Genomic DNA, 23,918 nt, shown 5'->3' on the forward strand with positions numbered 1-23,918 from the left:
CTGGAGCCAGACAGCTCCCATCTGTATAGCTCAGCCACCACCTCCTACATCTTCACCACCTCTGCTGAGTTCAGGGGCATCTATGTATGTAACAAAAAGGGCTTACATACCCTTTTGATGAATAAAGAATTTAACTGTTTCATTGCTTTCTGAACATAAACATGAAGGACACCTGACAAAGGATTAGCTCTTCTCCCCAGCAGGCACGGCACAGCACTGGCTGTACAGCCTGTGCTGGGGCACCAAAGTAAAAGGGAGGATTTCAGGGACTGTCCCAGACAGAATAAACAAACTCAGGCCACTGTTTGCACCTCGATATCATCTACAAACAGGAAGGGCATCTTCTCTCAGCACAGTGGATCGAAGCTCCAACCTGGAAAAGCCCTCAGCAGGTGCAAAGCCAGTGAGTCAGCTTCCTCAGGCAGAGGAAGGGGACAGGAGAGTGGTCACTCTTTAGGTTGGTAACAGCACCACAGAGATGGAATGGGGACATGCTGTTAAAAATCCCCACCGACAGCCTCAGTTCCCCCCTCAAGCTGTGAGGTTACTACCAACATGACTTGTTCAGAGCAGTTTCAGCCCATAAATACCTGACACAAGCAAACAAGAAGTCTGAGCATGCCTGTGCTGTCCCCGCGGACAAAGTGCACTAACTCAGACGGACTCACAGGGGCACTATCGGCGTGGGAATTTGGAGAGGTGCTAGTTCTTCTGATAAAGGAACGTCAAGCACGTTTGATTTCATAAGGAAACAGTAAGTATTTTCAAGACTTTCCTGATTCTGAAGAAAATCTGATTTGGGGGTGGGAGAGGTGAAACCCTCTGGGTGGGTGGATGGTGGAGGATGCATGCAGAAGAGGGGAGGATACCTGCATGCATTTGTATTGCCCCTCCAGGTCTCCATTTCAGCCTGGCTGCCCTGGCCATGGCTTATGAAGCAGACATCTCCCAGGTCTGGGGCAGAGTGAGGGTCTGCTGTGCCCCCAATGCTCCCTTGACCCCTTGCCAGTTCCACACAAATGGACATGACAAGCAAGGATGAGAACCTACGGCAGACCTTCAAAGCAGATGAATTTTACTCCCCTCCTGTGGCTACCTGTAATGGTGGATTATGGATATGGGCTGTCAGTGCCAATTTTGCTCATCAAATCCCCAAACTTTGTCATTGACAAACTTTGTGTTAGTTGGCTGCCATGGGGAAAAAAGACACCCACTGCTCACAGCCACTACAATAACTGCTGATGAAGGGCAGCTGCCTTCAAAAATGGATTGGTTTGGTCTCAGCTGCTGGTAATACACTCAGAGGCTTCACAATAGCACTTCCCAGGGCTGCAAATCCTGTCAAACCTTTAATTTTACTTTCCCTTCCATAGCTGCTGTTGCAGCAACAGCAAAAAGGCTGCCTTAAATTTCACTCCATGTCTGCTCAATAGCATCCTGGTAGCATTAGCTCTGCTGGTGGGAAGGAGCTGCCTTCTGCCACATTCCTCCATCATTGTAACCCCTGCCCTAAAAGGGATAGGGGCCATCACAGCTGTTGGGGAATGTGAGAAGCAGACTTGGGGCTGTCCTCTGACAGTGCTCAGCCCATTTGACAGCTGTGGGGATGGAGCACATGGGTGGGAGAAGGTGGGGGACCATCGGGGAGCTGCACAGGATGAGCCTGGGGGCGTGACAGAAGAGGCTGAAGGCATTTTGGGAGGCCATGATACAGTGCTGAAGCTGCAAAGAACAGTCCCAGGAATGCCAGAGGTACCGGGCAGCTTAGGGAAACCCACCTCGGGGGCTTTGTGCAGCACATCAAGGGGCTGGGGGCTCTGCTGTGCAGGGACACCTCAGGCCATGCTGAGATCCCCAGTGCTCCAGGTGGCTGCAGGGGCATCAATGCCCACAGAGCTCCCCTAGCTCTTCTGCATGCATCTCCTGGGAACCACAATGGAAACAGAGGTCTCTGGCCATTTCAAACTTGATTTTTAAAATCAGGTTGGCTTTAAGAAGCTGATCCAGTTCTCCCTGAGAGGAAGAGATTTACTCCCACACAGCCTGAGGGAGGGACTAGCAGACTTGCTCTGGGTCCCCTAGTGAGATCAGAGACCAGGTTTGAGCCACAGCCACATCTCCCTGCCTGTGCCAGGCTGTCACAGGGGCCAGCTAGGTCCTTTATCTGTAGGGAGCTTAGGGAGAGATACCAAATCATATTTTCACTTTTGCGTTAGCCCTTGTATCAAAGAGGACGGAGACCAGAATGTTTCCAGCCAGAAGAGACAGGACTGTCACTAGGACTGGGGTTTAGCTACTATATGTCCTCACAACACCTCCCCTTGCTACCACTGTCACAGGCTCAGGAGGCAGCCAGCATGTCAGCCAAGGACTCTCTTATCATTCCTTCCCACCCCATCTAACGGCTTCTCTTTACACCTACAGAGCAAAAACATTTGGGTTTGTTTTTATAATAGCGTGGGTGCCATCTGGCAAAACAAAATACGCTTCTCACAAGTATCTCTACAAGGCAGAGCTACGAACACAGCTGGTTGTGACAGTGTGGTGGGAATCAAATAGAGGAGCCAAAGGAACCAGTGCTGCAGCCAGAGCCATCTCCCAGGCTTTGCATTCTGCATGAATCAGGAGCAAAAGCACTGGAGCAAAATGAAATGAGAGGCTTCTCAGGAAGCCAGAGACTCAGAGGTCCTCTCGATTCTCTACTACACTTGTGCTGCTTCTTGGCATTTTCCTATGGACCTCATTGGCTTTGAGTAGATTTAGAGAGGAATATTGAATTGGCTTTTCCCATACTGGTGTGTAGTCTAAACCAAAGTCCTGAGAGATACAGCTTTGAATACCCTGGCGGAAATCTCTTTTTTTCCCAGAGATACTTACTGTAGTCCCTAGAGACATATATAAAGGCTGGGCAATGGCACCATCATAACTATCTTTTCAATAAAGGGAGCTTTGCTCAGACCTCATAGAGCCTACCTGGTGGAAGATTTCCCCAGGGACTCCCAGCTCCAGGCCCTGGATAAGAATAGGTCCTTTCCTCAAGCCACCACCTAGGGCACTTGCACTTCAGCAAGGGCTCTGACAGAAAACTATCGGTACAAACTTGGTACAAAAACTGAAGCCAGGGGAAGCTGGTATTTATTTTAACCTAAACCTGATTACTCTTAACATGTCACTCACACCCACACACCTACAAACTTACACTCACATAATCACCAAAAGGTTAACATCCACAGGGCCACTATGTGCAACACAGGACAAGGGACACGACTAGCAAGTCCTAATGACAGCTCTGGCTTCTCTCCTCACTGACAGAAAAGAACTGGGTTTTGCACACATTTCTCACGTGCTTTAGGAGTCAGTGGTTATTACAGGCTGGTCTTTATCTCAGCATCTTGCTTACTCAACCCCCATAAACCTAGAAAAGCTGCTGCCTGTTGTCTCCTTTCCCCCATTTTGGGCTCCTTATCTAAGCCTTCCTCTTGGAACCACAGGAAGAGCAATGGCACATCACAGCATAACCTTGCTCCCCTTATCAAGGAACAGGTCTTCTAGTGAGAAGCCATCTGTGCTATGGCCTTATCACAGCAAAGACCCCCTGGTTCTGACATAAACCACACACCCCACAGTGTTTACCCATTTGTTTGCTGCCAGTTGTGTCTTTGGTCATCAACACAGGCCATTCCTGCATCCCTTGCTCTAGCATTCCAGCTGGTGTTTTCACACACAGGTGTTTTCCATGCACACTCCATCCACCCTAACGTTAATATTTCCATTACAACCCTCTACAGTTACTTCCACCAAAGACACAATTTCTATTGTAAATTACATGGACACTGCTAGTAAATTCTAATTTCAAGCCAGCCAGGCTAGCTCTGACTGCTAATAAAAGGCTGGGTCACATTTAGTGGTGTTTTATACCAATGGGGATAAATGGCTCCTCCAGACAAGATGGTTTATCGGCTTCTTAAGTATCTCCCACCATAGGAACATAAGCAGCCCTCAGGCCACCTTCCCATGCCTGGGGTAGAGCCATAGGGCAGCAAGCTGGAATGCAAAGGTCTGCAGGGAATGTGTGTCTACATGGGCAGACAGAGCACCCAAGAAGAGGCCAAAGGGCGCACAGAGAAGTGACAGAGATGGATCATGCCTCAACCACTACATTCATCCTCAGCTGTGCTCCAGAGTGCTCCAGAAATCAGGAGCTGAGATTCTACCTTTTAGAAAATGAATTGCTGAAATACGACTATTAGTAACAAAAAAAGAGCCCTGCCTGTGTGGATGGGGAATTTCCTTTTCCACCATACATTCTCCCCATCAGAAACATAACTCATCAATATTAGACATGATCACTCCACCTCTCAGTTTTCTCTCACCATTTGATAAATGTTGGAGAAAGCCTAGTAATTGTCTGAAAACCATGGCATGGAATGGGGCAGTCCCCATGTTGAAAGATACTGAGGCACAGAGAGATGAAAAGTGGGTACTTAGGAGAAAAGTCTCTCCGTGCTGGAAGGCACAGCCCCCAGTCCTGATTCACAGCACTGCACCAATAGGGCTCCTCCTCCCCTACAACAGCAGTAACCCAAATCCACCTTACTTGCCTAAAAATTATCAGTGTAACTAAATTGTGATTTCTATCTCTCTAACCAGAGGTGACACCACATACTGGGCAATCCAGATTCCTTGGACAATTCCAAAAAGCAAAACTGAAAGCTGGTAACTCCCACCTGGTACTTCTAAAGTCCAGAAAAGCTCTGAGCTGGAAGAGTTTTCAGGACACACTGACCATCATCTTCTCTGTGCACTCCAGCACTCCTCAGTGTTACTGTTCCAGCAAGAGTCACATGTCAAGTCCCAAACCAAAGGGATCTTTGTAGGAATAAATAAATAAATGGCTACAAAAGTATCCCAGGCAATGTGGATTTGGACCCAGGGATGTTTGGGGTTTTTAAAATCATCTTCACACAAGGAAGGCAGAAAACAGCTAGGGTCACAGATGAAGTTAAGCGTCTCACATTCCCTGAACCTCTTCATAAACACCAGATGCCACCTCCTCAAAGAAGGAGAGAAACAAGGGACAAGTGACCAGCAGGGTTCCTAGAGGCAGCAGACGATCATGCAGCTCCAGGGAGCTGTGGGGCTGATGGTCAGACAGAGAAGTCTCTGGCCACCTAACAGCCCAGACACAGCTCCTCTGCAGAAAGGTGTCAGCCTTATCCCAGCCTGACTCACAAGATAACACCCAACATAAAATTGTCTGTAGTACTACTCCTCGGGGCAACCAGCACAGGCCAACTGCCCATCTCCTACCTGCAAACAAGTGGGAATCATAAGTCTGAGCACAAGGGAAGTGAAGAAAAATCCCCAAACCTGTAAGAGGACAGCCAGACAAACAACTTCAGGCTCCTATACCTCTGCCCTCCTTATAAAGTCTCCTCATTTTATATATGGGGCACGAAGTTAGAAAGGTGGATATTCAGCCACATTCTTCCATTCAATTTCTTATTTTCTCCCCTTTTTTGGGGGGGTGGAGAGTCTCCATCCATCCTGCAGTTCAGAAGGGATAGAAAGGAGCTCTGTTTTCACACTGGAGTTGTATGGAAAGTGTCTTAAATCTTTATTAGCCTTTTTTACAGCTCTAAGAGGCACACTAAATTTACATAATGGCTGCCCAAGAAGGCAGCCAACATACAACTGGTCCTATGGTACCCACAGCTGCCCAGAGCTCTTGACTGGAAGCAGAAGATAGAAGGAAGCAGGGAGGTCCCCTGGCTATGCTGCCTTCAGGCTCTTGCTCAAGCTCAGGACATTTGCACCTCACTCAGCAGTGAGTGGCTGCACCTACACTTTTGCTGCAATCTGGAAAACAATGTTAGCAAGCAAATGTAGTGTTTCAGGCTGTCAGGAAAACATCTGGAAGATAATCATCTGGCAGGGCCCGGCCTCCCCAGCCATGCCTGACACCAGTGCATGAGCCCCGGCACAGCACCACAGGATCTCCATCTTTTGCAAGAGGCTTTAATCAGGATTCTTTTGATGTTTGAGGAGAAGCAACACAGGAAAATGTTAGGAAATATAAACCTCATTTGTAATATAGAAAAACCTGCAATGAAAGTTCTAAGAACTTAATCACTAAAGTAACCCCAACCATGCCATATCAGACACTTGGAGAATCGTCTTATGCCTTATCCACAACCAGCTTTTTGACAGCAGGCATACAGGGCATTTACAAAGAAAAAGCTGCAGGTATAAGACTCACCCTTCCTTTAAAAGATGTACAACTCTGACCATCAGTTAACTGAATAAGCTAAGCTGGGAAGTTAATGATCCAAACTCAGGCAAAGATCAGTGTTTCTGGGGGCTCCCCATCCTCCCCATGCAGGTTTCAGCTGCATGGTTGCACTACTGGTTTTGGGGAGAATTCTTAGCTGGGAGAGCTCCCCTGTAATTTTCACTTGCCCCCTCCAGCCATACCCACTTTCAGGACAACGCGCAGCTCTGTCTCTAGAAGTAAGGAAACACCTCTTACGTTTTGCAGGGAGTCTTGGTACTGCGGCAGTGACGAGAGCTGTGACTCAGAGTGGTATGGGGACAGCCCCTTCCTCAGAGTCCTCAGGTCCCCCGTGCTGGACTGCTGCAAAGACAATGACAGAAAACAGGACAGTCTGTATTAACAAGACGGAAAGCTGTGTCCCTCCTGCTGTACCGGCTTTTCCCATGACTCCTCCTGTCCCATGACCTGTTCCCATTATTCATCCCTGCAACAGCAGTAACAGTAAACATTGTAATGTTTTTTCCATGCCCACACCTGGAGAAAACATTTGCAAGCAGTTGGAGGTGAACTGCTCAAGGTCTATACCTCTAAGTCATACAAAAAGAAGGCATCTTCATTTTACCTAAATTCCTACTTGTTTGTTAAAAACATTTGTTAAGATGCAAATGAAAAACTGTTTTCAAGACTTCAGATTAAATAAAAATCAGAAAATTAAATCCAACAGGAGACATTTTTTAGTTTTCTCTTCTGAAAACATAGGCTATTCCTATCACCCACATGTGGAAAGCAGTAAGAGTTTGTAAGCACTGCTCACATGATTCACTGAAGCAAAAAGTATGATATGAATAGTTTCTTATTTGGTTATAAATTTGCATTCACCCACAGGTCGTAAACAAAGCCAAATAAATAAAGGTAGTCTATATGACCCTAGAAACCAGATCAATGCAATCAATAGTCTGCGCTCAAAGGGAGAAGCAGCACTGGGTGTCAAGAGTACTGACTAATCTCCCTGGGACAAAGTTTCTGCCTCATGCTATTAGTTCTCTCAGTGCTTCTGCAACTAGATGGTCCTAGAATTAGAAAAGTTTCTCATTTATAAAAGGTATACACATAAAAAAGCCAATGCACAAGTAGCTAAAATCAAAGGTCTGGGAGAAAATTATCTTTTTTTATTACTGATAAAACATCCTCATTAACTTTCAAAAAACTCTCAAGAATCTCAAGCAGTGCATGGTCTTCCATTTTAAAACTATAAAATCATGACCCTTTTAGATTTTTATGCTACATTAAGACTTTTGACTTTGCATTTGCTGCATAAATTATGTTTTCTATTTCAAAAGGACTGAAGAAAAGCCACTGGTGCAATAAAATTTAACAGGGAAACCCATAAATCACTTCAACTGTAAATAAAAACCCTTTGGTGACCCTGAAGTCCTGACTCGAATTGAGACTTTGAGGACTGTGGCCATGCACAGATCTCTGGAAATATTGAAAGCTAATTTCCATTTTTTTGCTCCCATTTAGCAGAGAAGAACTGGTGCGTACAGAAAGGATACATCATTTTCTATTAGTGTCAGAAACTTTCTTGGTTTAGGACACACTTAGCTTTGGTTTCATTTCAAAATGTTGTTTTCTCAGGTTAAAATGTCTAGTGCAACCCAGAGCTTTCACAACCATTCTGGCACACTCACCCTATCAACTTTCCTTTTACAAGCTGTGAAAAGAAAGGCAGTTTTCAAGAAAGCCATCATGAGAAAAGGATGCCAGTCCTGTATCACCCAATCTGCTGGGAACTGTTGTGCCTCTCATGGAGGCAAGTGATACAGAGTGACTTCAGCATACTGGATGTCTGGGATTCCCTTGAATTTACAAGGCGGCATCAGAGAAGATCATGGCCTATATTTCTTTCACGTTTCACCATAGGGACTCAAGAGACAGAAAGAACTGGAAGAGATTACTTCTGAAGCTAGAAAGTGACTGCTGCAAAACTGAGTTTTCTCCACCATGCCTGGAAGGTATGTACTTTCATAGGAAGGTTAGCAGGTCACAAAAGAAGATGATGAGAAGACTCTTAGTTTACTGGTATTGTGTCCCAGCCATGTGATGTGTAGGGGTCTCTTGGTGGTTATCTTGAAAGGATTTCACCCTGGCTTCCACTGTCCTGCTCTGTGCAACCTCTTCACTATTGCATGTACATGGGGGGACAGCAACCCCCTGGAGAGGTCTTGAGGCTCTGCTATCCACTCCTTTAATCTATCAGTTCAGGAGCTTACACACCCTTCCCTGACATCTGTGATGAATGGACACTTGCACAGGCAAGGGAAAAGGACAAACAGCACAGAGAAAACATGAGCTTGAAGCTTTGTGCTGGAGATCCCAGAGGTCATAGATGCCCTCAAAGGCTCTGCTCCAGAAAGATGTGTACCACCATGCCAGTGTTTAGAGGCCCCAGATTGCACAGACATTTGCAAACTGCACTGAGACTTGCAAGATGCCACGTGCTTATGGGGCCCCAGGAATGTAGAACAGGCATAAGAAAGACAGATTTGGTGGACATTTGTCCACCTCCCAGACACTAGTTCTCTTGGCCCAGAATCTGAATGGTTTGGGCTACATTAGACATAGCACATGTTTCATTTCTAGTGCTTGCCCTCACATAAAGTCAAAATGTCTCATCCCTCAAAGGTAATAAGGTGACTAGACATAAGTTTAGTCACCACACAGTACCATACTGCTGTGGCAAAAAATGCAAAAAATTGATTTAATTTAACTGTCCTATGCTCCTGCCTGGAGCAAGAGCCTGCATTAATTTCAATTTTGTTTAAATTGGTTGAAATTGTGTTGGTAAATATACAGATACAGTCAAAACTCTTGTCTGAAAATTGTTTGTAATGGATTAGTTCTATTGCTTTTTTTTAAAGCAAATCCTATTAAGACAGCACACTTGTGTGTGGCAAAACTATTGTTAGGTTGTTACAGCTACTGCTGATAATGAATCTGACCTAATGCATTCAATTTGATGGAAAGATTCCCTCTGAGTTCAGTGAACATCAAAACAAGCTCTTAATTAAATAAAAAAAACAAGAGAAAAAAATAAAAAGAAGAAAAGAAAAAAGAAAAGACATCTCAGAAATAAAAACGCTGAACAGAGATCTATTCAAAAGAGGAATGAGGCGTTTGAGGCATGGGATGGGTTTGGTAGGACAAAAATTATCTTTGTCTGCCATTATTTATAACACATCCATGTTGGAAATGGCCAAAGAACCTCTTTTTCATACCACTGTAAGCCACAAAAGCAGTCCCTTTCACAAGCATGACATTTTCCTTCTACATTCTGTAGAATTTGTTTCAAAATGTATCTTACTCTAATTATTCTTTACAACAGCCTACTGCATCACAGTTCCACATTATTTATTTTCCTTGCGCTAAAAGCAAATATGTATTTTTTCACCACTGAAGGAAAAATGCTTTTTCTTCCTTTTTTAAATTAAAGCGGAGCAGTGGCACACATTTGTCAAACCTTCCTAAACATTTACACATTCACTAGGCTCCGCTTTCAGTGTTAGAGCTAACCAGGAAAAGAAAGTGAATCCCTCATTAAAAAGCAATAGGACTAATGATGCATTACTCCACTTAAATCTAAATTAAAAATGCTGGTATTTGCATTGTCAGTTCACTCACAAAATGAAATCTCTTACTACCTTACCCAGTTTTCATTACTGAGATGTAAGTGGATCCCTAATTGCTTCCCTAGTCAGAATGGCATTTTAAAAGTACAATCCCTGATCATCTCTGTTCATCATCATTGTTGGAGATTATCTCAATTAATGGGCAACATGGCTATGATAAATTATGCTTCAGGTAAAATCATATTTCTGTAATGTCAAGGAATTTATCAACAAAATCATTTTAATCTGAACTAAAACTTCATGGAAGAGTGTTGTTTCAACTGAACTTTTATTGGGAATGTTTTCAAAGCTGAGGAGCAAAGAGAGGGAGGGACACAGGAAAGGAAACCAAGAAAGAGCTGAGGAGACTCCTATTCAGGTCTTCAGGTCTTTACTCAACCTCACCAGATTTACAACTTGCGTAACATAAAACACATCTGTCCCCAGAAAAGGCCAGCAATTGACTATTGAGAAGCCAATTGACTCTGGAGAAGCTCTTTTACAGTGATTTTTTTTTCCCAAACACTAGTTACATCCAAATAAAAAAAAAAAAAAAAAAAAAAAAAAAAAAAAAAAAGCTTCCCTAGGTCTAACTCAGCATCATCCCTCCACTGTGTTGCCTCCCCTTACCCCAATGAGCATGGGGACACCTTTCACCTGCAGACCTCAAGCCCTGAGCACAAACCGGTGCTACACATTGCCAAACTGACAGCTCCACAGGGGTCCATCCAACACAATAACTCTTTGTTATCTGGAAATAATGACATGAAATTTATTGCTAAATTTTTCAACTAGGCAGAATTTCAAGGGACCCCAGAAGATACTGCTCTTGGACCAAAGCCCAAGATCTTTGTCAGCCCTGTTATGAAAGAAATGGACCTAGACATGCCCCTCCTGGCAATGAAGGGAGTTTTATCTACTCATATCAGTGACAAAAATAGAGCTAACAAATCAGACTTCCAGTACAAATGGACTGCAAACCCAGCTTATATCTGTGGAGACCTAATAGCAACCTTCCAGCATCTGAAGGGGACCTACAGGAGGGCTGACATGGAATGTTTGCAAGGACCTGTAGTGACAGGATGAGTGGCAATGGTTTTAAATTAGAGAAGAGTAGACTTAGGCTGGATTATAGGAAAAAGTTCTTTACCACGAGGGTAGCGGGCAAATGGAACAGGTTGCCCAGGGAGGTAGTTGAGGCCTCATCCCTACAGATATTCAAGGTGAGGCTTGATGAGGCTCTGAGCAGCCTGATCTAGATGAGTATGTCCCTGCTTACTGCAGGGGGGTTGGACTAGGTGAATTTTAGAGGTCCCTTCCAACCCAAATTATTCTATGAGTCTCTCTGTCCAGAAAACAGAAGTGATTTCTTTATTAACCTGGGAATGTGGCAAGTATTTTCCATTTTAAAAAAATGTATAATCTTAAACATTTTACATGGAAATCAAAATCTTGGAGCTTACCAAAGCCTAAAATTGCATGTTTAAAAAAATTCAGCTAACACTTGTTCCCATCAAAGCTTTCCATCTTCCTAGCAGGGAGAATAAATTGTGGCCTCTGACTTTTTGACCTGATGTGCTGAGTGATTCAATTTGAAAATAATACAAATAACACAAGAAGATGGATGGTGTTTGTGGTATTTTAAGGTCAGAGTACTAAGAAGAAACATTTATTTTCCTTTCCATTTCTGTCCAGTAAAGTCAGATCAGCTCAGTGGCCATGTTGAACCAACTGTGAAGATAAAGTGTTGAAAACTTAGACAAGTTAGACAAATTATCTTTTCTGTTACCCTCCAGTGTTACTTCTGCTGGAAGGGAAAGAAAAGAAGACAAGGATTTAATCTCAAGGCACTTTGATGTAACAAAATGAACCATTTTAAACAGAAATTAAATATAGAAAGACAGGCATTACTTGACAGATATTTCTCAGCAGTTATGAAAGAGATTAGAAAAAAAACCAAAACACAACCCCAGAATTATTTCAATTAGAATTATGTGTTGAAGTGACCAAGGAAAATTAAAAAGCGACACTGTCAGCTTCCACTAATTCATGAATTAGCATTCAAAACAGGGCTCTTACATAAGTAGCTTGTAATTGAAAACACTGTTTATTCCTTTCACATAAGTCGTAACAGCTGAAGGCTGAACAGAGGTTAGGAAAAAAAATTAACCATAAATGATCAGTTTGACTCCGAGCCCTGCAGAAATATTAAAGCCTTTACAAAGAGTCACAATTTCCCTTCTCCCTATGGGCTGTGGGGGTCACCTTAGAGCAATTTGGGTTTCTACACACAGGTATCCTGTGCTTCAGTGCACCCAAGGCACCCATGGAAGATGTGATGAATTGCTCCTAGAGACCCATGTTTTTCTGGTGCATGGCAGGAGCCAGAAGTGACAGCCCTAGAGGCACCTGAGGACTATATCTGAGCACCTGAGATGCTGCCCTCATCCCTTCTTTGCAACTCATTTGTAACCTCCTACATTGTGAAAGCTTCTCTCCTGATCCACAAGCTGTTTAAAAAGAAAAAAAGAAAAACAAAACCAAAACCTAGCATCAGTTTGAAGGCCAAGAGTCTCACAAAGGCCCTTTTTGTTTATCTCAGGGGGGTCTCTTTATAAAGGGATGGAAAAATGTGTCCAGAATGAAGAGGAGAATCAAGCATACGTGAGTCACTGACAGCAGACTTCCCAGAGGACTGACATTTCAGAGGCTTTATAATAATCAGCTTCATTTTCCTATAATACAGACCACCTGGCACCAAGTTCAGGAGACAGCGTATTACACACCACACTACTTACATTTATTAATATTTTACCTGCAATCCAACATAGAATTAGAAGAAATTATGTATCTTAACATGAAATGCAACTAGATGGAAAAGAATACTGTGACACTCAGTATTCACAGGAGAAGATACCCTCATTGACACCAGCTCGGAATATTTTTTTTTAATTAATATCCCCATCATCACCCAGCCCTCAGAGAGACAAGCAATTCCCATTTGTTAGTGGATACTCCAGTCTTTTATAAGCACAGGATTTCCCTTAGCTGCCACTTAAATATCAGGGTGAACTGGTCCTTAGCAACAGGGCAAGGGCAACCCATGCTGACCATGTAAGCCCATAAGGATTTGGGTTTGTTATGTGGATAATTCTCTAAATGAAAAAGAAGTCTTTATGAAAAAAAATGTCATTCTTACTTCATATTCTGGTTTTATCCCATAAATGTCAGATGTTAGATAGAAAACTCTGCTGAGACCTTGGCTTTTGATTTTATGCATTTGTGAAGAGAAAAAGGAGAAAGGTTTTATTTCAGTCCACTGGGTCAGGCTGCCTTCATCTTTATGGACTCTTGTACTGCCCATTACCTGAATTACTTGCCTGTCATTGTAATACACATTCTTAAACCTACCAGCAACAATTTTCTAGACCATAATTGTTCCTGTAATTGAAACCACTTCAATTTTGACACTCAGAAACCCATTGTTTGCAACTGGGTAATTAAATGGAAGGTTTAGCTCAAAATCTTTTCCTCTTACTTCCTGCAGCAATTTAACTAAATGTACCAATTCTCTTCAGGTAGGTAAATTTGCTTTGATTTGGAAACTCAGATATTACTAACCAATGTCTTTTGCACAAGTACAGGAGGGAAATAAAAAATAATTAGGGGCATATTTAATACATTCAGATTATTAAAAAATGGTAATTGACAACATTAGCATGTGAAAGAACCAGCAATCAGAGACCCAAACAACCAGCAGCAAAACTAAAAGGCAGGCCCCAGATCCAACAAGCTGTTTGTGGATGTATTAGCTCTTTGTACCCTACTGAAATTTCATGGCAAGGTGTTGCAGTCACACAGCTAGAAAGGCAACAGAAGAACATTATACATTTGTAAGTTATTTTGTCATCTTGGAAAAAACCTCTGTCTTTGCCACAGGTGACCAAAATAAGCTCATCTTACTTGACAAGACAGTATTGTTATTTGAACTTCAACCTCTTTTCCCGTATTAATTTTCCAGAACTCATTAGTTTATGCATAAACATTAATGTTTTAATATCCCAATTTAGAACATGGTGACCCCATAAACATTTAATTAAGCTCCACTCCACAACTACAGGTATTTTACTACATGCACAGGGTTCAATGGTACTTATCAGAACACACTACTCTCTAAGAACAACCTCACCCAAGATACCCTCAGCAAGTCCAACAGAGCAGCAGTATTTTTTTCTGAGTTAAAATGAAGCAGAAACACACCTAAAATAATGTGAAGAAGATGCTGAAAACCCAGATGCTGCAATGGCCCAGGTTTCTTGACCTCAGTATCACACGTGGTGTGCCTTTCAGGCAACCTTGTATCCCAGCAAACACCCCCTACCACACTACCTTCCACAGATATTTCCCCCTTATCACATTCAGCCACGTTTTAGGGATGCATGCATCAGGAGGCTAAGGGATGGGCAATTTCACTGTGTGAAGCTAGCAAATAATTGAATTAAGTTTCAGTAATTGCAGTTATCACTACAAAACATATTGAAGCAAAACTCAGCTCAGCAAAGCACGTATCTGACCCTAAGTATATATGAAGAGTCCCATTAGTTTCAACAGGATTTATCACGCAAGCTGGAAATTACACACATGAGAGTACAATACAAAAATCAACGTATTTGATTCTGAAAGATTGCTGCAAATAAGAAAAAAAATTAAAGGGATGAGATTAAAACTATTTAACATCTTCCATGTCATGTAATAATATGAGCTTTCAGTAACAGGAGAGATTAAATTCCTTTACACTGGTTCATAGCCCTGATGTGCACCCAGAACATCCTGGGATCATTCCTTAGATTGACGACAAAGGCTTTAGGGAACTATGATCTGCCAAGACACCCACTCTCCCAATCCCCTCTCCAGTATTCAGCCAGCAGATCACAAGTACAACCTCAGTCAGTCTCATCAGTAAAGCCATTTTCAGTTCATGTGGAACTGGAATTGGTGCGATGCTGAGAATGAGGTGCTCAGGCAGCCCTAGTAGAGCAGCAGCACAGGGGGCTGTAAGTATGCATTGGGATGTTGTGCCATGCCTGGATCCCAGGCAAACACAAGGAAGGAACAAGCATTTCCACTTCTACCTAGGTTCTGACTTTCCCTTCATACCATGAGTTGCATTCATACAAGCTAGAGGGGCAAAGCAGCAGATTTCATCTGGTCTCAATGGTGACAACTGAAATTCTCCATTGTTAGAGAAGCCAACACTTTGGGAAAGGCCCAATAAATGGCAGAAGACATTAGCAGATTTTGACATGTAAAACCACTCTTGGAAAAATATTTTTATTAGTATCTCAGTGGGGCATCTCTGTGCAAGTTTCAAATCTCTCCATTCTTTGTAGATACTGAGGTAGTATCACTGTTAATACACTGTTAATATTCAAGGTTGTCTATAATTTTTTTCCTTGTTTCAGATCAGCAGAGAAAGATCAAGCCCATAACTCATGGGAGATTCAGATAATCAGCTCAAACCAAATTGCAGTGTATAATTATAATCACACAACTGGCAGGCTTTGCTCAGGAGAGGATATGGGCTGGCACAGCTGAGATTCAAGCATCACAGCCTATAACCCAAACAGAAATGCAGCTCAATGGTTAACAAAGCCAAATAGAGCTATAACCATTAGCATTTGGTGTAGTCCACATCTGGTCTGTAGCTTGAGTTTAGGAGTCTCAGATTAATGGAGCCCATCCTTGGCTCATTAGCACCAAAATCACTCTCTTCATTAGGGATGTCAATACAGAAGCTAAGGAATGTCACTCCAGTTCCACCAGGCAAGTAGATATAGATGCAGATGTAGTATTAAGCACACAAACAAACTCATTGAACCATCCCCTGGAACAACCTCTTTTTTTTTTTTTTTTTTTCTGCCTTCAAGGCACTCCCCACATCCCACAAAAATCACAAAGCTGGGCATAAGAAAAGTGAAGACCTGAATCCTCTTCTCATAACTCAGAAAAGGTCCCTTGCAGGCTTTAACTAACACTGGGACAAAGCTGGCCAAAGGCTCTGCTGGTTTTCTCTCTTCTGAGCAGTGCTCAGGGTGGGAGGAGTGAGGTGCTCAACCCCCTTACTTCTGGAGGACCATTCAGACATTCAAAACTCTCTGATGAATTCAAACAGAGTAAGTGAAAGCCAGTCTTAATTTTAAAGAGATAGTCTGAATATTCTTTAACAGTCTCCTATAAAGATTGAGATTTGCACTTCTGACTTCATGAAAAGAAAAATAAAAACAAAAAATTTGATCACAAACTTACAGTTTTGGGTAAAATTTTTTTTTTTTTTTTTTTGAAAATCAATGAATGATTAACATCCTTCCCTTGCTTCCCCAGGTGGTGTTCAGATATCAGACACTGAATTTGTCTTGAATTTGGCACTGAACACATTGCAAAAAATCTGGTTTTAAGCCTCTGCAGCAATTGCTTAGATTCGGCTCAAAACATTTCTCAGTCCTCACTTAGGCCCAGAACTGAGAATTTGACTTTGAACCTTTTGGACTTGTTACAAAGAAACAAAATGCTGCTTTTTCATGGCCTGTTCTAACTGCAATCAAGAGCTTTTTCCCTGACCCTGTCCTCATAAAAAGAAAAAATGGAATCTAGTGAAATTATTACAAAGCTGGTTAAGCATAGGATATGACTAATCCCACATTTCACAGCTGGAGGTTAAACTGAGCCTCATTAAACCCAATGTTGCTGCTTACCCACAGCAGAAGCAAATGGGGCATGAAAGAGTTTTGTGTGTTTGTCTCTCTCCTAAATTTAGCTCCAGTCCTTCAAAAATTTTGAGTTGAGTTGGAAGAAATTACAAGATAACCTCAAATTACAAAGGTTCAATAAACAATTCTATCTACCTGTTATTTGACTTCTGTATTCAGAACCTCTTGAATTATATTTCCTAGGTTTGTATTTCTTTTCCCCTAGGTTTTTGGGGAACTCTATTTATATCAGAGGACATTCTCATAAAATCCCTTGTTTGCACAAGTGACAATGCCCAGTATACACAGTACATTATCTATCTTTCATTAAAAGTTGCAAACGCTCATTTCTGTTATTTATCCTGTTTTTCAGACATGCCTCTACCCACAAATGGGAGATGAATATCAGAAGATTTATTTTGATAGGTAGCAGCCCAAGATCCTTATGCCCAAAGTCAACAGAAGGAACTCCATTGTCTTGAAGGGCTTGAAAGCAATTTGGAAGCAAGTCTGAAAAATCTTTGAACTGATGTAAAACTGTGTATTTCTTACTTGGTGGGAAAAAGAACTACATTTTACTAATAAATATATATTCCTTACTTAAATCTCAAGCCCACTAATTTGCCAGCTAGATAAATCTTTCCATTTTAATTCATAAAAGGAGATTAAATGAAACACACTTGGACACAGGTTGGTTTCGCATGCTATGTTTTAAGCTTCTGCTGCCACAGCTGAGGAAGCAACATTTGGAGCACTCAGTACACACTTTTTGCTTTTATGCACATAAGCAGTGCTATGTAATTAGAGGCCTAAATTGAAGTTTGGAAGGGCGGTCTCATTAAAGATCTCATGAGAAAAGATGCCATGGAAATCTGGTTCTGCATGAGCTGTACTCCAAAACGCATGGAGTCCTGTAGAAAGTATTCCCATTGATTTTAAAGGAAAATGTGGACGAGGCCCCAAACATACATCTCCTTTTTGGTTAGTTAAAATTAATATGCAGCTAAACATTTAAACAGTGCATAATATAGTAACCTAGGGCATGTCTCCTGCAGTATTCTGAATTTAAATGGAGACGAAATGCACTGAAAAACTTTCATGTCTGAGTTGCTCTCTGTTACAAAAAAAATCCAATTTCCCCCATGAGATCTGAAATTAAAACAATTATACTTACCCTCCTCACACAGAAACAGTAGGTAGACTTTGGGGAAATGAGACAGGTTTGTATATTTGTTCCACTCGTGGTGAGCATTTACAATGCTTCTGGCAGAAGCCATGGCCTCACAACAAACTCCAGAGCCATATTTCAAGGAAAGGCCCAAATGTGAAGAGCCTACAGCAACTCTGAGGGCCAACAGGATATGCCACAAACAGGAAATGTTAGTGGCAGACTTGGCATAAAAGTGACTGATAATAAAACAACAGAGGAAATTGCACTCTGACTCTCCTGGGGCCAGCCAGCACACTGTGGGCAATTTCTTTTACTCCTCCATCCTCTGCTCTCCAGGAAGAGAACAAGCTCTCCACTGAACAGCATTTATATTTTTCTTCTTTGCAGTACAAATGATTGTCGGGCTCTTTTCAATCCTGGGGTTCAGTTTTTTCCTCATTTTCAGAACAATGTGCTTGAAACTGTCTGCTAAGTGCACATTTGTGCCAAATTCACATTTGCTTAAGAAGAATGAAGGCAGCCTATAAGATGCTCTTACCATGGAATGTCCTAGCTCAAAAACCTCAGCTCTGTTTTAATAGCAGTGTTTACAAAAATTATTTACTATCCTTTTTACCACCTGTACACTGCAGCCTTCTTTTATCTCAGACTAAGCATGCAGTTTCTTAAAAATAAGACCACAAACACCTACCAGTACTGTCTAGCAGGCATCAAAGAGTCTTTTCTGGTAGTGGCATTTGCTACAGCATCTTCCCAACCAATATAAACCAGGAGAACAGCTTTGCATTGTCAGAATCACTGCCAGGGGTTCTGCCAGCACACTGATGCCATCCAAGAACATGATGTCCTAGTTAACACGAACATGCCACCAAAACATTACACTATACACCTGAGTCAAAGAAAAGTATAAAACTGAAGTAATTTCTCTTCAGAGATGAGAATGGCAAGAGAGATGATTATTGATGGGCTACAATGTCAGAAGAAGCTTAATTTCCTGACTGACAATACACAGTTCTTGCCCAAGTAAGCAAAAGAAGTCAAAACCAAAAAACCGTATGTGGTTATCATAAATAACATTCACTTCCCCATTTACTATCCTTCAATTGCAAAGCGTTGCTTGCAAAATGGTATTTCTTGATCTCCCAAGGGGAGAAAAAGCTCTCTCCATTAATCTGTTCAAATGAGTCACAAGAAAAAAGAGCAGGGTGAGTCCCAGCCTGACTGCACTGCAGGTCACATGTGTGGCACAGAGCAGCCACATCAGCACGGGCTGGAGAGCTCTCATCTCTCCCACATAAACACATTCTTCCAAAGTGCTTATGAAGAAAAGAGATCTCGGGATGTAGGAGACAAAGTGCTGGCTTGGGACCCCTGCACAAACTCAATTCCCTGTCTGAAGGCACCATCTTTCAGCAAAACTTCACAGCCCCGATGCCGAAGAAGATAAAGCAACAAATATTGTCCAGGATGCACCAGCAAGCAAAGGGGCATTGTGTCAGCAGCCACTGTAATAGAAATCCACCCTTAAAGCCTGCAATATCATTTGCAGCACCAGCCTTCTCAGGTTTCTCTGGATGAAGCACTACTTCAGCCCTATGTTTAGAACTTGGAGGGAAGCCAGGAAGACTTCCCTAACCACCACTGATTTGTTAATCCCTTAATGCACAGGCACTGTTTGTTACTCGGGACGTCAGGTTTCATTACTCCTCAGCACGCTGGTCATAGAACTTCTTGACACCAGGCTGCAAATATTATTGCAGTCTCAATATTCCCAAGGGAGAAAGCCAAGCTGAGTTAAAATGTGACTTGGTGTTGACAGGCTAGTTTGGTATTGTGGAGTTCAAATGGCCAGGATCACCTGGCAACTTGAAAAACAGGAGAAAGTTTGCCAGGATCCTTTTAGACTACAGTCTTATCCTGAGATCCGCATGGCAACAGCTAAACACTTTCCAATCAAATGAAGCAAGTAAGGATACAGTAAGTGGTTTATACTTCTCCAGGAAGGTGCTGGAAGCGATGTGTACATATACATGTGAATTTGTGCCTATGCACATTTTCCTCATCTTCCTCATTGAAAAAGAAAAAAAAAATCTACTTCTACATGTGTAACATGACAGATTTGGAGGTGATACAGCTCAGCATTCCCAAGGAGTTCACCATGGTAGCTTCAACACTTTCCCTGCTGCCCTAAGGAGAGCTGTCTCCCTGACTGTGATTACAAAAAGTATTTTCTGAGCATGATCTAAAATAAGCTGGATCATGGTGCTTTGGGAGGGCCATTAAGATACCACATAGAGGTGCCTCCTGCTGCCAGGGGAGATGTCTGGCCTTCCCTCGAGCACAGAGGTATTTTAAGATCATTTTCCTCCTTCTTGGATTTAAATGTTTGTGGTGACATATTCTGAAAGGTGAGGACACCTGAGGATAGTTGTGATCTTGGAGGAAAATGCACAGGAGAGCATACAAAGGAGGGGCTGGTGAATGGGGCTGCCTCAGGCTCATACACCCCACGACTAACTGGGCTTCATCCTCCCAATGCAATAAGCCCAGACAGTTATTCAGACCTGAGTAATTTGCCACCTAACTAATTACCAACACCTCTTTTTTTGACCTCTAAAGGCAACACTGACAGAGTAATGTGGCTGGCTGTGGCAGGACAAAGCTGGGCCAAGGGCACATCAGGCCTGTCTCCAAATCCATGCACATCCCAAACTGCCCACGCGCAGCTCATCAATAGCTCCAATTAAATAGTCTCGCGGTTTCGACCACCACCAGCTCACACATGGGGCTGGGAGTAAGACAGAGGGAATTAAAATTAAATTAGCAATTGATTAATGTATGAAGCCACTTGGTAGCTGTTAAGTTGAGCACCCTTTTGGGCTTTTTACCTTTTGGTGACCTCTGAGTTCTTGCTTCATGGCTAGCAATGCCAATGAGTATATTGAAAAATTTGGATAATGTTTAAAAAAAGCTCACAGTTAGGTCAAAACTGTAAAAAAAAGGTTTGACATAATTATTTTATTGGCATTTCAGTAAGCATAGAGCCTTTTCTGTTTTGTTCTTTTTAAAAGGATGTTTTAAAAACACATGATCCTGGAGCAGTCTATTTTTAGACTTGGTGAAATGCAAAGAACAGCACAACGTAAATTGGCAAAAAGGTATATAAAAAAAATTAATTAGGAGTGTTTTTTTATTCCCAGTCCTTATACTTGGAAAGAATATGGAACAGAACAACTGTAAAACTCAGCATTTGAAGTAAGAAGCACTTAATGAAAAAAACCCTTTAAAATGCCAGAGAGGTACAACATACAACAATGAAAGAATTCAAAGAATAAGATAAAAGAGTAACTCTTCCCATGGTTTACAAAGACAGTGTTTCACTGAATTCAGTGAAGCTACTCTAGTTTACACTAAGTCCTGTGTTTTACAGGGGATACAGGGGACACAGCAAAGAGAATGTTTTGTCCCTGATGCTTAGTATTGCTATATATAGGTAGGTAAGGAACAGGAGCACTCAAAAGCCCAGTGGCACGTGGAGTAGACTTCGAAGATGCATGCAAAAAGTGCGATTTTAGGAGAGGTCTGTTTGGTTTTAAGCAAGATCTTGAAGAAAAGCTCGGAGAGAGCACTTCACAAAACTACTCCCAGGGCTGTCCTTTGACTACAGTCTCCTCTTTTAACAAGATAAGAGACAACATAAAAGTAACACAAAATCCCACAGCAACAGCACAGACAGCACTGCAGCCTCACAGCATCCTCAGCAGCAGCAGTGGGTCAAGGTGTTCTGCATCTCAGAAACACACACAGACACTCACAGAGATTTTGAGAGTTTAATCTTTTTCCCCCCCCCCCTCTCTCTCTCTTTTTTTTTTTTTAATAAGGAGACCAATTTCCATCAATGGGGGGAATTATTCTCATCCCCTGGTAGGATGCCCACCAAAAGCCTTTGTGCACCAAAGAGAGCAGTTAGACAAAGTTATGTGAAAACAGGAGAACAGAGCGTCATTAGTATCTATTAAACATTAAAAACACCTACCTGGGAAAGAAGCTTGTTGTCATCCTCCAGCAGTTTCACTTTTGTTTCAAGTTGCCTGATATAGTTGGAAGACGAATCTTTAGGAAAAGAGAAAAAATATATTTAAGCTTTTTGTTTTACAGACAAATACAGTCAGACAGAAATATGTTTCCCTTCCTCCATGGAAGGCAAGTTCAGGAAAGAGCTAACGACTGGAAGCCCAAAGGCTAAGGGTGAAGACAGGATTCTGCCAAAAGCTTTTTTGGTAAAAGGCTGGAACTCAGCAACAGTGAATTCACACCAGTGCCACCAGATGGGGAGTGTAAATTGAAATTCTATGTTCTGCAATTTTTATAAAAGTCATTTATGAGCATCAAAAGCCATTGACATCTATCTAAAATTCACCAAGAACTTAACAACAGAACAAGATGTTTCCTCTTAGGTTCAAACCAACCACTTCTCTGCACATGCACCTTTTTCTTTCAAAACCAACTAAAAACTCCCAGAAGCAAGCTGCTGGCACAGCTCTACAAGGAGGTCACTTCTACAGCTCTCAGTGGTGTTAAAGGGGAAGAAGTGTATACAGAGAGGCCACAGAGCTGCAGCTATAGACAGCCCAACTTACACAGCACGTGCCCACCCAGGGCATCCGCTTTTTTTCTAGTGGGAGCACAAGACGCTAAACAGAAAAAATACCAGGACAATAAAATACAGAATAACCTCACATAAAATGGTAATATTTAATCTGAAGGAATGTAATGGCCAGATTACCATTGCAGTAAGACAGCAACAGCAGATAGGGTGACCTGGTATAAAAGATAACCTGCTGAGAAGCTCTGTGGGTGGTTTACTGCTCTTCAAAACATCTGGTTTTTGTTTTGAAGCATGCTTTGAAGCAACATATTTGCAAATTTCCCAGGGAAATAAATAAAGGAACCTGGGAAAACCTTTTTTTTGTTTTCATTATAGCTTAACAGTTATAGTTCCCTCCATCCATCTGATTTTTGCAAAATTTCTGCTGCATTTCTAATTTTCGTAGCAGAGGCTGTGGGTTGTTACAGCAGAAGAAAAAGAAAGAGCTTTGGAGCTTAAGCATATGAAAAAACTTGAATGCTTTCTGCACAAATGTGAAATGTCATAGTATTCTATGTAATTTCATTTATCACAGCCTGACTGCAAAAGCTTCTGTTCAACCACAGAGCTTCCTGCCAGGCGTGAATCGGGGAAGAACCAGGCACCACTGCACCAATGCCAGACATGCACGTTGCCATTGCCAACACCTTCAAGAGCAGCCCCACCATGGTTAGCAGGCACCACTGGCTGCAGCCCCACGTACACAAACACATCAGTCCCTGCATACATGGGAGGCCCAGGCTGGCTCTGTATTAAGCAGCTCCTCTTGGCCTCTGCCAGCTACTGCTGAACAGACTCAGCACCGGCCCAAATGCTGTTTCTTGGCCACTCCGGGGGCAGTTTAGCAGAAGAGCTAGCATGCATGCTACAGCTAAGCACTGAGAGTGCTTTGACCATTCAAGAGAAAAATTGGAATATGCTTGAAAAAGTGCTGGCACAGACAAGTGCCAAACAGCACATAAAGGAACAGCAGGACAGATCAGAGTCAAGTGCCCATCTAAAGCACAAACACTCTCAGAGGAAACATGTTCGCTATTTTGTTTGGATTGCACTTTGTTCAAATCTAAGAAATGCAACCAAGAGCTCATGAAAAAGGTTAAGAAGACACCCTAGGAAGCAATGTAAGTTCAGTGAACAGTTGAAGTGGTACCAGGCAAGGTTCACAGCAATGTCACCTTCAGTGGCTGGGACCACAATCTCCACCCAACAACAAACCCACTGTAACAGGAGTCTCCAGGTTAGAGAAAAGGGCAAACCAAATAGGTTATAGGACCAATCCACTGCACCTTCCTTGCAAAGGCCTCGTGCTAACAGTGTCGTGAATTTAGTCATGCATATCTAAAGGTGGTGAGTATAATGCTGCAGATGATCAGTGCCTAAGTCAGCAAGAATTCAGCATCAGCTTGAACAA

At 42.3% G+C, this 23,918-nt stretch overlaps 1 protein-coding gene across 3 annotated transcripts in view; it reads right to left on the minus strand.

Annotated features, from left to right (window-relative positions):
* CCDC85C (coiled-coil domain containing 85C) overlaps positions 1–23,918 on the minus strand; it is a 104,427-nt gene that overhangs the window by 15,651 nt on the left and 64,858 nt on the right. For 2 of the 3 annotated variants that reach the window (XM_030451719.1, XM_030451720.1), the window contains exons 3-4: positions 21,896–21,972; positions 6,530–6,634 (exon numbers count right to left, since the gene is read on the minus strand). In XM_030451719.1, the coding sequence (XP_030307579.1) occupies positions 6,530–6,634; positions 21,896–21,972 (182 nt within the window). The remainder of the gene's footprint in view (positions 1–6,529; positions 6,635–21,895; positions 21,973–23,918) is intronic. The other variant, XM_030451721.1, reaches the window with a different exon arrangement.

The sequence above is a fragment of the Calypte anna genome, chromosome 5A (genome assembly GCF_003957555.1).
Source record: "Calypte anna isolate BGI_N300 chromosome 5A, bCalAnn1_v1.p, whole genome shotgun sequence".
Lineage (NCBI taxonomy): Eukaryota > Metazoa > Chordata > Aves > Apodiformes > Trochilidae > Calypte > Calypte anna.